The sequence below is a fragment of the Bolinopsis microptera genome, chromosome 3, assembly GCF_026151205.1.
Source record: "Bolinopsis microptera isolate Bmic1 chromosome 3, MBARI_Bmic_1.0, whole genome shotgun sequence".
In the NCBI taxonomy this organism is placed as follows: Eukaryota; Metazoa; Ctenophora; class Tentaculata; order Lobata; family Bolinopsidae; genus Bolinopsis; species Bolinopsis microptera.
This window is the reverse complement of record NC_087074.1, coordinates 10,360,719-10,377,223: the sequence shown is the minus strand read 5'-3', so window position 1 is coordinate 10,377,223 and position 16,505 is coordinate 10,360,719. Positions and strand designations below refer to the sequence as shown.

The window sequence follows — 16,505 nt, the reverse complement described above, 5'->3', positions numbered from 1 at the left end:
ATAGGTTAATAGCTTAATCAAATATAGGTTTGTAGCTTAGTTAAATATAAGTTTGTAGCTTAAGAATAATAAGGGGGGTTCACCCTGATTTTTTTGTGAAACTTGATTTCGAGATAGCAGTTGACTAACAAACTAGGACCGGTGACCGAACTTTTGAGAGGGTCCCGAACCCCAACCGCCAAACGGTGCCCGCGGGGCAGCCACGCCCATATTTAGTCCAAACTAGGCCAAATTTAGCCAAATACCCTCATTTTAGGTGCTCTACTTGTAGCTATAGTGATCCCCTGAACTCGCATGTGAAATTTCATCAAGATTGGACGAAAAATGACTGAGTTACGAGCTAAAAACTATATACCCATATTTGGACATACGCACCAAATTTGATCGATTTTGGCCTATAAATTGGTCAAATATCAATGTTTTTGAATAAAACCAACTTTATATAAAAGGTAAGCCTAAACTACACATTCTTTACGATTATCAGCTCAATATTTACCTTACTGTGGATTCTGTGTTCAAATAATCGTAAAAAATGAACAAAATCGCCCATATCTCAGTTCGCGATATTTTCAAAACTGATTTCGCTTAAAACAATAAAAATCAATAGGGTTTCAATATTTTTTCATGAAATTTTCAGAATTAACGTAGAATCGCATTTCGACATTAAGTTTTGTTGTTGAATTTTGAGTTAGGCCTTTAAAAATTTGGCGGCCAAATTCTGAAAAATGCACAGCAAATTTTACACCAGTTATTGCACTCGGCTGCGCCTCGTGAAATAACTGCAATAATCGAACTCGGCTTCACCTCGTGCGATTATTGTATCAATTTAGACTCGGTTGCGCCTCGTGCAATTAATAGTGTAATCGTATTATACGCAGTAAGATTAGCGTATATAACAACATAGTCGGTGTGATTATAAACTAATCGCACTAATTATAACACCAGAAGCGTGGAGTTATGCGCGAATCTAACTGCATGTATGATGCGATTACACCAGTTATTGCACTCGGCTGCGCCTTGTGAAATAACTGCAATAATCAAACTCAGCTTCGCCTCGTGCGATTATTATATCAATTTACAATCGGCTGCGCCTCGTGCAATAAATAGTGTAATCGCATTATACGCAGTTAGATTAGCGTATATTATTAGTATATATATATTATAGTTCTAGATGAGGTCTCTTTGAAAGTCTCGGTATTCAATGTCTAATTCAAAAGTCTCCTAATTGATCAGAAAACTTATTAAAAGTCATGTACGCCCCATTGTGATCAATGACCATTAACCATGGTTTTATATTTCAGTGTGTAGGGACGCCCACTCCCATTGCCCAGGCTGGGCTGATGATGGTCTCTGCTCCTCCCAGCGCTCCTATATGTCACAGACATGTCCTGTATCCTGTGGATTCTGCTCTCCTGTCTCCACCTGTCCTCAGTTAAACATCCCCAGAGGCTCAGTCCGACCACGGGGCCCTGTTAAACCAGATTCGTTCGTCAGTGTTCATTGTGAGAAAGGGTACAAATACAGCGAGCCTTGGGAGTTTCTTCAGTGTTTACCCGACGGACGGTACGATATTAGAGTTGGTCAGTGCCGTAAAGATTATTGTGATAAACCTCGTATAGCTCAAGGTAGAATAAGCTCACCAGGTCTGATTATGAGTGGACACTGGGTGACAGTTATCTGTGATCAAGGTTTCAAACACTCTCACGCCGGGTCCCGACTCTACTGCAGACCTGATTCTCTATCTTTAGAGGGGACTGTTGGGTTCTGTCAACCCGAGGCTCTTGATTGTCCTGAAATGGATGTTGCATTTGGAGAGGTCCATCCTAGGGGTGTGGTAACTTCCAATTCTTGGGCTCAGATTAAATGTTTCGAGGGATTTGCTTACTCGGAGCCTACCCCCTTCATACTGTGCCGCAGTGATGGAAAATACGAAGGAGTTATAGGAAACTGCTTCAGATCTGAACCTATAAGGAGGTGTCGTATTCCTAAGATCGACAATGCTATAACCAGCAGATCAGCCACCTCGCTACCTGGTAAAACAATAAGGATAGTTTGCAGTGCAGGGTATGTCTACTCGCTCCTCTCGACAACTCATTCTTGTACTCATCGTGGGAGATTCAACCCACCAATTGGATCCTGTAATCCTATTCTCCAGTGCTCAGTTCCGGTGATATTAAACGCACACGTTGACACATCCAAAATGGTATCTGCAGGTGCTTGGGTCAAAGTTACTTGCAATTCCCACTTTACTTACACTTTATCAGAAACAAATCACTTTTGCGATAGAAATGGAGAACTTGTACCGAAAATGGGAAAGTGTATACGGCTGTTTCCTGGCCCTTCTCTCAGCTGTCCACCCATCAAGATCCCAGGTTCCCTCTCCCTTCCAGCCACCCCGATAGGGATGTGGGTACAAATGGAATGTCACCCTGGCTACCAATATTCTCTTAACAAATGTATCCACATCTGCCTGAACTCTCAGACTTACACCCCACCTATTGGTAGGTGTGTTGCGGAGGAAAGCAATGCCTCGTCACTGACAGAGAGGAGACCCACTCACTGCTCCACCCCTAAGATAGCCAACTCTCTCATCCCTGCTTCACCTGCTTTGATAGATACCTGGCTCAAAGTGGAGTGTGTACCTGGATACTCGTACTCTCGTACCAACTATTTACATTACTGTCAGGGAGATGGTACCTACAATTTGGAGTTTGGGGAGTGTATTGAGGATAAGCCCCTGGGCAGGTGCTCAAAAGTTGGTGTCCAGAACGGTGAGACTAGGCCAGATTCAGAGGTTTTAATGGGAGCTTTGGTAGAGGTAATTTGTGATGATGGCTATTTGTACTCAAGACCAACTGCTGTCCATTTCTGTGGGATTGATCTTCAATTTGAGCCCAAGCTCGGGGAATGTACGCGAATTCAGTGTCCCGAACTTGACGTTGATAAAGCCATTATCGTGCCAACAGCCAAGCCCAGTGCTTTTGAGAAAGTTTTTGTAATCTGTCTGGCAGGTCTCGAATATGTAGGAGATTCTCCTACTTTCACCTGCCTGTCAAATGGCTCGTATGATGGAGTAACTGGGACTTGTGAAAACAAGGACGATCTTGATAAGTCTCTGGATCAAGAGTTTATTGAGGTTGGGTTCCTTACCAAAGCTGTTGTTCAGATCATCAGCGAGGAGAATGATTCCGATGGCATTGACAACTATGATAAGGAAATTTCCAATGACTCCAATTCAAATAATCAGTTTCAACAATCCACAGTTGAACCGAAGGAAAATCCCTACAAAAGACTTTCTACAAACCCCTCAACAACAGGAGAAATATCAAAATATACTTTAACAGAAGATAACCGTATCCAGACAGAAGCACCTACTTCACATTTACTTTACAGCACCCCCGACTACGGTAACGACCCTAGTTTAGTGACTCCCAACAAGGGAAGTACGGAGGGTGAAAGTAAATCTTCTCCTTCACAGCGGACAAATGGTATTTCTCACTACATTTCCCGTAACAGTACAGTGATCCCAAACCAAGTTGCTACATCAGAACCAGATGACATATCAAACGAAATCTCAGAGTCAGAAGAGAACAGCCTTCCAAATAGCCAAGTTGCAGAGCCCAAGATAATGTGTCCCCCGATCATTATAGAACACGGAGTATTGGACCCTCCAGGGGAGGTCCCAGCCTCAACAGAGGTACGAGTGGGGTGTGATGAGGGGTATTTGTATAACAGGACTGATCATGTTATTAGGTGTGGTGGGGATGGTAGGTTCGCTCCAGACATTGGCTCTTGTGTCCCTAATGGTAGGTCACTTGTTAAAATATTGTTACCCGTTTTATTTTTAAATCGACTAACGAATCCTTATTCATCCTCCTAATAATCATTTTGATTTTTTTCAATATAAAATGTCCCATTACCCAAATAAATGACAAATAAATAGACCTGATTTGTTCCCAGGGAGCTACTGTAAACCTCCAGTAATACTTCACTTTGTTTCCAGGGAGCTACTGTAAACCTCCAGTAATACTTCACGGAACGCCTCAACCTCCGGACCCTATCAAGTCGGGTTTATATTTCTCTATGATATGTGATGAAGGTTTCAAGTTGTCGGGTAATCACTACTCACTGTGCCATAAGGGTGTCGTGAAATCAGAACTTGGTATTTGCAAGAGAGGTGAGAAAACTTTTCCATCTTCAGATTTAGAGTAATGCTTTTTTGATGCTTTTTTTTGTGCATTCATAAACTTAAAGATTCCAATACGAAGTTTGATAGAATGTGCGATTATTAAAATATTCTAACAGCATTGGACACATGGTATCACACTTAACACATGGTATCACACTTAACACATGGTATCACACTTAACACATGGTATCACACTTAACACATGGTATCACACTTAACACATGGTATCACACTTAACACATGGTATCACACTTAACACATGGTATCACACTTAACACATGGTATCACACTTAACACATGGTATCACACTTGTAGTTCGTGCTATTCTCACGATTATGCAGAGTATTTCCGATCAGTGTGCAGAGTATCTCCAATACATGGTGGAGTACTGAAGAAATACCGATTACTTGAAGGAGAAAACATCACACTCAGTTGCAACCTGGGATATGAACAAACAGGGAACGGTGTCTCCCTTTGTACTGAGACAGGACGACTTGACCAACCGCTAGGTAGGTAATCTCATATCTTGTGGGAAAATGTTTAGTTTGTTTGTATCATCACACTATTAATCTATTGACAAATACAATAATTCATTGCTGATATTTGATATTGTAAACGTAAAACGTGATCCCATCATGAAACTTGATTTTTTTCGATAAAATCTTATAAAAGCCTGCCACTCAATGAAAAGCACATTTTTTGGGTTTATGCATTTCAACCTGTATAATTATAATTATCCGACCAAACTGCTTTCCTTTACAGGGAGATGTGAATTAGGGAAATGTCCACTACCTGCAGTCGCTAATGGGTCCTTTAGAACGATCCTAGGTCTCCCCGCCACAGGAAGGGTAACTGTTGGAGACACTGTGTTCTTAAAGTGTTGGAAAGGGTTTGCTCTTCGTGGGAACAGTCAGTCCTCCTGCTTGTCTAGTTTTGAGTTTGGTTAGTGAATTAAGGGTTGTAGGAAAACTTTTGTCGTAAAAAATGCAAAAAAATAGAATTTCTATTTCAAAAGAACAAAATTCTGCTTAAAACTGTCCACATTAGCTTGGTAAACGTTGACCTATTCAAACTGACAACTCTGATGACTGATGCTTCCAATTACATATTTTTCAATTAGATCCACCCATTGGACGGTGTGTAAGAGAATGTCAGTTGCCAATTAGAAGATTTGGTATCTATTCCTCTTTCTCTGTCACTCATGGAGATAATGTATCGCTTAATTGCGATCCTGGCTACGACTTGGTTAGTAAATCCCTCTTTTTACCGCGCACTCAAATTGTCTGATCCCATGTTCTGGATGATATACAAAATGTTGTCTAGCGTGTTACCAAATGGACTATCTACTCATAATTTCCAGAATTTTCATTTACCATTGCTGGTGAAGTGTTTTACTCGCTGGTTATACCACCCAACTACCACTGCATAATGTAAAGTAATCGCAGGTCGGAGCCAACACTTCAGTGTGTAGGAGAGGAGTTCTGGTGCCCGACATTGGAGCCTGTGCTAAATCAGACTGCCCGGCCTTCCCCTACTCCACTCCTAATGGCTCTCTTATCAGGGTGATTTCATTATGTCAATGTGTTATTTTCGAAATTTTTATCAGCTTTTGCATTTCTACTTAGATACAGTAAATGTTTTTATAATTGATAATTCAATAGTTACAAGCTCAGTGAGTCAGTCAGAAATTGTTTTCCTTAATGATAAAACGGATTTAAAAAGTGCACGTGATTTAAAAACATGATATACCAATCAGTCTAAATACATCAAGTCAATCAGCTATAGAACCTGAAAAAGGTATCAACTTAAACATATTGATTTAGCACCGAGAATTATACATGTTGTTGTCATTTAGCAAGGTTACGTGGTCAGAATATCTTGTAATCCCGGATTTGAGCTGAAGGGACGAGGATATGTATCTTGCAATGATCATGTACCCCTTGGATCGTAAGTCATTTCAAAAATACTTCTATGGTACATTTTTAATTTTGCTTTTCTGATGCGAATGCAATGTAAATCTTTATCATACCATAATCGATGATATACACATTTAGTCGACTGTCCTGCCTTTACTTGCAGGTGCATAAGTAAGCAATGTAAAGCCCCAACAGTTAGAAGTGGATCTGTCATACCACGATTAACGAAGGTGGGCCAGGAAGCGATCCTTCGTTGTCACCACGGCTTCGTTCCTTCGGTTGGTATTAATTAGTATTAGTGACTGTCCCTATTTAATTATCCATCACTTATCACCGGAAGAATGTCCTGGAAAGTTCAGGAGTCCTAAATCTTAACAATTGTACAATATTAACAGCTTATAAGTTATATACCTTAAATGCCTTTACGATTTTCAATTTATCCCTCCCCTTGTATGACAGGGAGCAACAACATCACTATGCAAACACGGAGGGGAACTAGATCCAACCCCAGGGAGCTGTATAAACAAGCTGTCGTCGTGCCAGGTCCCTACAGTTCAGGACGGTGTTATGCTCCTTGGAATGTCAAATCTTGGGAAACAAGGTTTGTTAAATTTCTTTTGCAACTGAAAAGCTTGATATATGGATATTGAACACGTTCATTGAAGTTTGAGGATATTGGTAAATATTAGTGGCCCTATTAAATGGCACGACGAGGTAAAATTTGTCACACTATGAAATTATATAAACCCTCAATGGTTGGGATAATCGTCTCATCCTCTAGGCAAACTTTGTCAGATATATTTTTATGATATCTCAACATGTGTGAAATTGAGCAAATATTAGTATACCAACTTAAACACCCTATAGTACGTACTATGGATCAATTAACAATATTTCAACCGCACACCGGTCATATAAATGATTATGTGTCAGTAATATGTTAACATTGGCACAATTATAACATCTCATCATGGAATTAAACGGAATTAAACGGAATTAAACGGAATTAAACGTAAAGTTGTCGGAGCTGGCACTAACACCATCGTCTCGACTATACATGAATGAGTAACATACCTAGAGTGAGTAAAATTCGAATTTCAAGAATCATGAAAATTTAAAACGAAAGCACTTAAAATTTAACTCCCGTACAAACAACCGAAATAGAAATAATTGCTGAAATAATAATTTAACATAAGAGGAAGTAGTAAAAGGCAACTTCAATGATCACTAAACTGCGAAATCAATATTCGAGTCCACAAAAGACACATTCATACTCGAACAGTCCTCCCACTCACAGTCACAACGTACTGGAAACAGTAATCACTAGTGTTCCATGCTCGTACAACAGATCGTAATATCTGCATAATGATGGTTGATCTGTATTATGTCTGTTGAGTTGGTAGTCCTGATGGGGTGACAGGCAGTATTGGCGTCTTTTTCGGGTTCCTGATGCGGTGACAGTTGCAAAGGAATTTGCCCAGTTCTTGCACATGGGCAGAATTCATGATAGCTCCGTATTCCTTGAGCAGCAGAAGACTCTTAAGGTTGTCCGACAGTGAAAGTCTCGCTGAGTGGTACATTGGACATTCAGTGAGGCAGTGTTCTTCATTTTCAATGATTGTTCCTTCGAAAAAGGGGAGATATTCTAAGCCTTGAACGTTCTCCTTGTTGCAGCAGAATCTGCAGGCTCTCGTCCACGTTCCAGTTTCTTTTGTGTATCTCCCTCTCTCAATAATCTGTTCTCCAATCTTTTACAAAGTGATCGACCAAATTTCCATGTGCAGTTGAGGTCGTTCCATCTGCTCTGTGTTGGTCGGTTCGAGCGAATTTGGCCGCTTTGGATTCAGACTGAGCGATCGAGTTCCAGATCTTATACCAAGAGAGGTTTAGATTCTTCTGCTCTTGGAATGTCTGATGTACAAGAAAGTTGACGCTGCTCACGTCAGGTGATGTCTGAGACAATCTGTCGAAGTATCTCAGGCATTGTGGTAGTACCGACAGGGCCCATGGTAACCTGCCCGTATCTCCGTATCAGAAGTTGTTGTTAGCTTTCTTGTGTAAGCCGAGCACCCACTTCAGCATTTTCAGGTGTGTTGTCTCAAGTGCGTCCTTTGTTGCAGCTCTAGCAAGGTTCTGTCTTGAACCATCAGCGCAAGCCATCTCCTTTGCCATTTTTGTACACGGTAGCCATATCTGACAGGCATACGTAGCGACTGGTTTAACGAGGCTGTCTATAAGCTTGAGCATGGTTTTGTTGTTAATGCTCGAGTGTCGACCATGCGTCTGATCGAGAAAAATGCTCTTAGTGCTTTTTTCCTTAGTTCGTTCATGGCACCTTTAAATGAACCGTTGAGACTGAATTGAATGCCTAGATAGCAGTAAGATTTGGCCGATGAGATGTCCAGGTTCCCTAGTTTGAACCCGTAGGAGCACTTCAGCAAACGAGAGCTTGAGTTGAATACCATGATTTTGGTTTTGTCGATATTAATTGACAGTTCCCATTTACTTGCAAATTCGTGCAGGCAATCAAGTTGTTTCTGCAGGCTATTGGCGTCGAGCAGGCTTGTCCGCCGTCGCTAAATGGATCGGCGGCGGCGTTTCACTAAAATTACACCGGCGGCGGCGGCGTACGCCGGCGTGAGCCGTGAAATCAAGGCCAACTAAATTGAGGTCTATGAAATATGAATATGATCATGTACTTAATTTGGGTAATTTAGACTTAACTTCAACAAATGATGTTGGTATATTGTTATGGTATTATCTGCTATCAAATAAAAGTTGAGACAAATTGATACAATTATTTTATTTAAGGTAAAATACATAAACAATAAATTATTGCTGAAATCAATGGATCTCTCAATCTTTTTTGTTGGAAACAAAATCATAGTTTTTAGAACAAAACAGTGTATAGATTTGAAATTCTTAACATTCATCCTAGATCGCTGACTAGAAAGAATTAAACCTGCAGCCGACCAGGTTCTTTCAATTTCCGCACTACTGGCAGGTATACAATGCACTATTCTTACTATGTTTGAGAGTATTAGGGAAGTTTTTTGCCTATCGGCCCAAAATCTTAAAAGTTCGGATTGTAAAATTTCTTCTTCAGTCAAACTTATGAGTAGGTATCTGCTCAGTTCTTCTGATAATCAATATTGTTAAGTTAGCTAAAAGTGTGTATCATGTGTGTGTTGCCCCTAGCCGCTAATCGCTATCAGTAACACTGATATATCTTCAAATGAAGACAGAATTATTTTGAAGTCAGAAAATGCACGCCGTACGCCGATGTACGCCGGGGTGTATCGGCGGCGTTCGGCGTGGCAAAATCACCCGGCGGCGGCGGCGTTCGGCGGCGGCGGACAAGCCTGGCGTCGAGTGCCAAAAGTATCAGGTCGTCTGCCCACAGAAGATTGCTGACCGAGAAGCCGTTCAGTTCTGGTGTTGACATGTCCTCAAGAGCTGCTAGTCTAATGGAGAGGTCATAAATGTATATCTTGAAGAGCTCCGGAGACATTGGATGCCCCTGTTTGGTACCAATGGTGACATCGATGGTGTCCGACAGCTTCTTGCTCAGTTTGATACGGGTAACTGAGTTGCTGTACATGTTCTGGAGGCAAGAGAAGAAGCTTCCTCCGATACCAAGTGTACTGAGTTTGTACATGAGAGCATCCCTGCAGACTGTGTCGAACGCCTTACGATAGTCCACGAAACAAGCGAATATTTTCTTCTTCAGCTTCTTTGTATACTTCTCGATGATCGTTGTAAGGGTCAGGATATGGTCAGAGCACTGGGCACCAGCTCTGAATCCTAGTTGGTGAGGGAAGTCGGGACACACGACTTTACGGAATTCGATCAGCCTATCAAGGAGGAGGGATGCAGAGAGTTTTCCAAGGCAACTTCCGACTGTGATTGCTCTATAGTTATCGGGGTTCTGCTTGTCCCCCTTCTTGTGTAGGGGGGTAGTTATTGAGCAGTTCCATGGGTAGATTCCTTGCGTTAGGCAACCATTGAATAGTTTCAGAAGGACTTTTTGGAGACCGAGTTTGGAGCTCTTGAGCATCTCGTTGGAGATAAGATCACATGAAACGCTTTTGTTATTCTGGAGCTTATTGGTGACTTTCTCCAGTTCTTGGATAGTAAACTCTGTGTTGAGTTTTTCAAGTTCGACTGATGGCTCGCGGTGGTACTCGGTTCCCTGTTCACCAGCTTCGTTGGTCGAAGTGTTCGTTTGTAGTCCACCGTGCGAGGGGTCCTTGCACTTCTGATTGTATAGGAACTTGTGAAATGTGACCAGGTCATATATGTCGAATGTATCAGGGTCCTTGCAAGCGGACGAGAGGTCTTTTAAAGCAGCCCAGTTGATGTTGTTGCTATGGTTGATTTTTTCGTTAACTTTGTATAGGTAAGCTCCCTTTCTAGCTCGTGTTTGTGCCCTGTATTCTTTCTTACGGAGGTAAAATCTTGCTCGGTTGGATTCCACGAGCATAGGATCGATGTGGGTGCTATTCTTGGCTCTTTCGTCTCTACAGACTAATCGTTTAGCATGCCTACAACTCCAATCAAACCATTTGTTTTTGTTAGTACTGGGCTTTCCACTTTTCTGGGTGGTAACTTGACTTGCCAGGTTAATAAAGGTGGCAATCACAATTTCATTGAAACTGCGAATGTCGTCAGGGGAGGAAATATCAGTTTGAAGAAGAGAATCAACTTTTTCTTTGAATTGAGCGGCGTTCTGGGCTGACTTGAATTTTTCTGTGGTACCAAGTCCAGAGCAGGCATCTTTGGTCCACTTGATAAATGGTAAAAACATGTAAATTTCGTCACAAAGAAATCATAATATAACTCTGTTTGCTCCTTTTTTATCGACATTGGTATGATGATAAGCAGGCTTGTCCGCCGCCGCCGAACGCCGCCGCCGCCGGGTGATTTTGCCACGCCGAACGCCGCCGATACACCCCGGCGTACATCGGCGTACGGCGTGCATTTTCTGACTTCAAAATAATTCTGTCTTCATTTGAAGATATATCAGTGTTACTGATAGCGATTAGCGGCTAGGGGCAACACACACATGATACACACTTTTAGCTAACTTAACAATATTGATTATCAGAAGAACTGAGCAGATACCTACTCATAAGTTTGACTGAAGAAGAAATTTTACAATCCGAACTTTTAAGATTTTGGGCCGATAGGCAAAAAACTTCCCTAATACTCTCAAACATAGTAAGAATAGTGCATTGTATAACCTGCCAGTAGTGCGGAAATTGAAAGAACCTGGTCGGCTGCAGGTTTAATTCTTTCTAGTCAGCGATCTAGGATGAATGTTAAGAATTTCAAATCTATACACTGTTTTGTTCTAAAAACTATGATTTTGTTTCCAACAAAAAAGATTGAGAGATCCATTGATTTCAGCAATAATTTATTGTTTATGTATTTTACCTTAAATAAAATAATTGTATCAATTTGTCTCAACTTTTATTTGATAGCAGATAATACCATAACAATATACCAACATCATTTGTTGAAGTTAAGTCTAAATTATCCAAATTAAGTACATGATCATATTCATATTTCATAGACCTCAATTTAGTTGGCCTTGATTTCACGGCTCACGCCGGCGTACGCCGCCGCCGCCGGTGTAATTTTAGTGAAACGCCGCCGCCGATCCATTTAGCGACGGCGGACAAGCCTGATGATAAGGTAACATTGTATTCTAATCGAGGTATAGTTCTTCAAACAGGGGCAATAAATGTAAATGTTGTCACATCAGTCATTGCATAAGTTAGATAGATTTTCATTCACATCAACATGCCTTATTATAGTTGGAATTGATTTATGCAGGAAATATAAAAACCCATGGCAATTTTTCATCACATTGAATTTATACTGTTGGGGCAGGAAAAGTGAACTTCGCCACATTTCGGTAACTTAGTAAAATCAAACTCATTATTGTTAAACACGGGTTCTGATTTGCTACGAATCATTCTTGGAAGAATATTGAATTCTAATCGAGGTATCGTTCTTCAAAATAGGGGCAAGAAATCGTAACATTTTGTGACAATGTTACCATCAACTGCCCTTAGCTTGAATCAACTGTATCTCCTTATATAGAGCCTTCCAAACCAAAATCAGATATAAATGATTTCAGCAATTCACCCAAAATTTCAAATTTCATATAATGTGACAGAATTGACCTCATTAAGGTAAAAAATCATTTACCCCTAAATTAAGCCATTATCATCGAAAACGCTATTATTTTTGTTTAGCAATATCCTCAAACTCAAATGAACGTGTCCGTATACGCTTTATTCATGATCTTATAGCCTAATTCCCCAGTGAACTTATTTGTGGATATGATCCTGCACCCGTTTTCGAAAGGAAGTCACATATCATTATTTTAAGAAAATAAATTTCGAATTAAAATAAAACCAAATAAAGAATATAAATTACGCGAACACCTTTTTTGGTGAATTATAATGGAATCTTCTCATAACCAAAGAATCTAAAATCTTTCGCAAACATTTTATTTAAAAATTCTCTCTGCTGTTCATTCAAAAGATTTACATATTGCTCAATCAACTCTTTCTCCGAAATTGACTTATTACTTGAAGAATTATGTCTTTTCATGAAACTTTCTTTGTACTGGAGCATATCCAGTTTCTCTAAAAGAACCATTAATTCGTCCGGTTCCTCTTCCAATTTAATTATGATATCATACTCATTTCTACAAATGTCACACCATTCTACGGCCGGCAGCCAGTGACCGTTTCTTCCTTTTTTGTCACCCTTTCCTCCTGTATTATGTTTTATAATAAAGTCAACCAGTTCCACAAAAGTTGGATGTGGCGGATGGAGATAAGGATTGTCTTTTGAAAAGGGAGCATGATCCACTAAAGGCTCAAGTTCGTCCACATATGTAGTCAATTCTGTTCTGTATTTCTTTTTAGTCTCATCATCCCATGATGAGTTTGTCCTAGCGCTCACAATGGCGTCCTCGGTCCAAGTTAAACGTTGTCGCTTCATCGCGAAAGGATAATTTTGTACCTTGTGAAGGTAGCTTATCAATCTAGAAACAGGGTGTCTTACAATCGTGAAAAGTATGCTATTGTTTACCTCTGTCTCATCTACTACTAGATCTTTGGAAATGGATTTGTGATCTTTGGATTTGTGATTTTTGGATTTGCGTAACTGTCTGAGTAACTGTGAGAGTGTAAATTTGGACAGGAGGCTAAGGTTGTAATGTTCATTTCCTACGGTTGCATCTGGATCCACAAGATGGTCGATAAAAAAATCTCTCCAAGTAGAACTACCCGCTTTAAATACTGGACACCAAGTGATTCCTTTGGGGCCAAAGTCTTTGAAAAAATATAAACTGCGCCTACCTAATATTCGATGTGTTGAATCTTTTCTATGCATTTTCATTGAATCAGAGTTACAGAGTTCATTGATGTTCTCCATTCTAGTTGCAATTTGCTCCTCCGCTCCTATTGGCTCAGAATAAAAAGGTATACGAACCTGTTCTTCTTTCTTATCCTCTTTCTTATGATGGTTCTGAATATTTACTTTATCTTCGTCAATCAAGTCAATGGTTTCTTTTTTATCGATAGAAGGGTTCTTAGGGTGTTCGATCATGTTTTTGATATCAAATCCTTGAATTGACGTTGGAATAGGTAAATGTATTTCCTCTTCCTGGCTGAGCAATTCTCTTTTTACAGGTTCGTCTTCTATGATAAGCTCTGACGTAAAGTTGTAGTAATTATTATAGTTCAGGATCAATAATCCTGAAATAAGAAATTACGTCATGAATGGTGCTATGATAAAATACATGACTTATCGGGATTTGATATTGTTTCATGCGATGAGCCATGATTATAAATATTCAAATGTAAAGGCATGATCAGAGCATTATACATACAAGTTCAAATAAAAGTAAGTTGACTCTTACCTCCTGCTACCAAAAGTATCATTTTTATGAGACTGATCCTTGAAAACCTCCTCATACTGTAAACTGAAATTTTAATAACTGCATTTTTCGATTATTCTTAATTATCATAGTGTAAAACAGTGTGGTTTCAGTATAAACAATCCAAAAAAACATTTGTTCATACCTATCCAGATAAGGAAACCAGAGTTCCGTGTGTTTAGTATTACTATTTAAGCCCTGGTCAAACAATGAAACACAAATTTGCTATGCTGGAGGACCCCCTCCAGCCAGTTCAAGCTTGTCGCTCTGGTTACATACTAGTGAGCTGTAAAGTAAACAAATCAAGAAATATCATTTACTGCACTAATGCAATTACTACATAGCTTGACAATCATGCTACGCTACAATTGTAAAACTACTCTTAAGTTACTAAAATTTAAAATGTGATAATATAAGAAAATAACTACAGCTATAATATAAAATACCTGAATAAAATATGTGAAGAAAGTACCTAGTAAATTACATAGTAATAAATTAGAAACGGACTGTAACTAGTAAAAGAATGAGTAAAATAAACGGAGAATAATAATATAACCTCGCTCGTGTTTAACACTAAGTAAACATTTAAGTATCAAAACGGATGGCATCCTTTACATCATCAGCTTTAATTATGATAATCTTAAACAGACAGGGACAAATGGGGGATGTTCCCAGTAGACCTCCGAAGATTATTCCGGTCCTCTGCGCTACCGAATTGCTGATGTATGCTTGATTTCGGCGTAAAACATCTTACCAGATGGTCTCCGGTCAGCCGCGCGCGCCGGCACATATATCAACGCGACCAGATACTCTCAAGTCCGTGGCTGAAAGTGGATAAAGATGTGGAACTGGGGTGTTATTTAACTTTAAGTGCGTTAGTATATCCGTACATTTCCAACACAAATACGAAATTTGAGATTTTTCTAAATAAATGTAAAAAAACAACTGAACTTATTATGTAAATACTCAACACTTAAAATTACATTTCAAAAAACAATTTTAGTGCACAATTGTACGCCCAATGTGGTGGCAAACGCAAATTAAATAAAAATTATTTGTCCTAGCTGCCCCTAAGGGTGACGGGCCAAGTAAAAGTAAAGTATACCTTTAACAAGTAACATACACTTACACTTAAATGAAATCTTACACCCCAGTTCCACAGCCGGATATTATGCCAAATTATTAGACGGAGGTCCGTTTCCCGTAGATCATCTCCGGAGATGATTAATTCCCGGAGACCAACGCGCGCGGGCGAATTAGCTGTATTGTAGGGTTGTTTTGTTTCGTCAGTAAAATGTACCGTAGATGGTCTCCGGATAAGGTCGTGGAACTGCAAACCGGAGAAATATCCGGAAAAATATCAGTAGACGATCTCCGTCTAATAATTTGGCATAATATCCGACTGTGGAACTGGGGTGTTACTATATAATATAAAGCGAGACGATATATATCCGTACCATTTTACTGACACCACGGCATCAACTTTAACGCGACTTTTCGCAAAAACCGTAAAAGATATAAAACTGAACTTTTTTGACTGGGTCAAATGATGGCCTTCAAATCAGCATGAAAAAATAAAAACTTTTCCAAGAAATAACAATTTTAGTGTCCAAAATTTGGACCCCCAAGTGGTGTCAAAAACGCCAATTAAATAGGTAATAATTCATTTAGTCTCTTGAGTCTTGACACCACTTAAGGGTTAGACGGGTTCCTGCTAGTATAAATAAACGATGACGTGGAAACATGGAAAAAGAATCATGAAGTGTAAAAGAAAGTTAATCATTCCAGTACAGACCACACAAAATATTTAAAATCTACGATACACTCTGCACTTGCTTGTCAAAAGAAAACTTGGTAAGCAGTTCAAAACAACGATCTGAATAAATCATGTACAAAACAAATTTAAACAAATTTAAAAATGTACAGAAAATAAAACAAACACATGAAAGTAGGCCGAAATGTACATTGTACATATACTAGCCTTTCATTAATGATTAAAACAGCTCTTTCATATTATGGAGCCAAGGTTAAAAAGTGTGGGTTACTGATACAAGTACAGAGGAAAACTTATTTAATGACGTTGCTATGGATAATTGGCCATATAATACAAGGAGGAAGTAAAATGGTATCGGGGACCTGGGGAGAGTAAAAATTGCAGAATTCAATAAAGCAATAATGAGAATGATGTGTGTGTAACACATATCATTTGTCTGAACTGAAAAATTAGGCTAGACACTAGTCTTCTAAATTAAGAAATTAGGCTAGTCTTCTAAATTAAATGTGTTGCACAGATAAAGAGGTGATGACACTCACTGATTAAAAGTGAGCATATCAATCAGAGCAAGTTACAATTATCACACATAAGAACTCAAGCGTTATATTGTAACTATGCAAAATTACATTAATTACATTATTCTGATATAAAACTAAGGGTATTACA

At 39.4% G+C, this 16,505-nt stretch overlaps 2 protein-coding genes across 2 annotated transcripts; one reads left to right on the top strand and one right to left on the bottom strand.

Moving 5' to 3' along the window:
* The first annotated feature begins 1,308 nt into the window (after nucleotides 1–1,308).
* LOC134813601 (sushi, von Willebrand factor type A, EGF and pentraxin domain-containing protein 1-like) lies at nucleotides 1,309–6,706 on the top strand. Its single transcript, XM_063821466.1, has 7 exons — nucleotides 1,309–3,806; nucleotides 4,004–4,177; nucleotides 4,546–4,698; nucleotides 4,952–5,131; nucleotides 5,310–5,434; nucleotides 5,635–6,383; nucleotides 6,565–6,706. The coding sequence occupies exons 1-6, from the start codon at nucleotides 1,373–1,375 to the stop codon at nucleotides 5,812–5,814; spliced, it is 3,246 nt and encodes a 1,081-aa protein (XP_063677536.1). The 5' UTR covers nucleotides 1,309–1,372; the 3' UTR covers nucleotides 5,815–6,383; nucleotides 6,565–6,706.
* A 5,317-nt stretch (nucleotides 6,707–12,023) lies between these two features.
* Nucleotides 12,024–14,353, bottom strand: LOC134812885 (uncharacterized). The gene is made up of 3 exons (XM_063820488.1): nucleotides 14,211–14,353; nucleotides 14,048–14,110; nucleotides 12,024–13,883 (listed from the first exon to the last, which is right to left on the bottom strand). The coding sequence occupies exons 2-3, from the start codon at nucleotides 14,100–14,102 to the stop codon at nucleotides 12,574–12,576; spliced, it is 1,365 nt and encodes a 454-aa protein (XP_063676558.1). The 5' UTR covers nucleotides 14,103–14,110; nucleotides 14,211–14,353; the 3' UTR covers nucleotides 12,024–12,573.
* Between the last annotated feature and the right edge of the window lie 2,152 nt (nucleotides 14,354–16,505).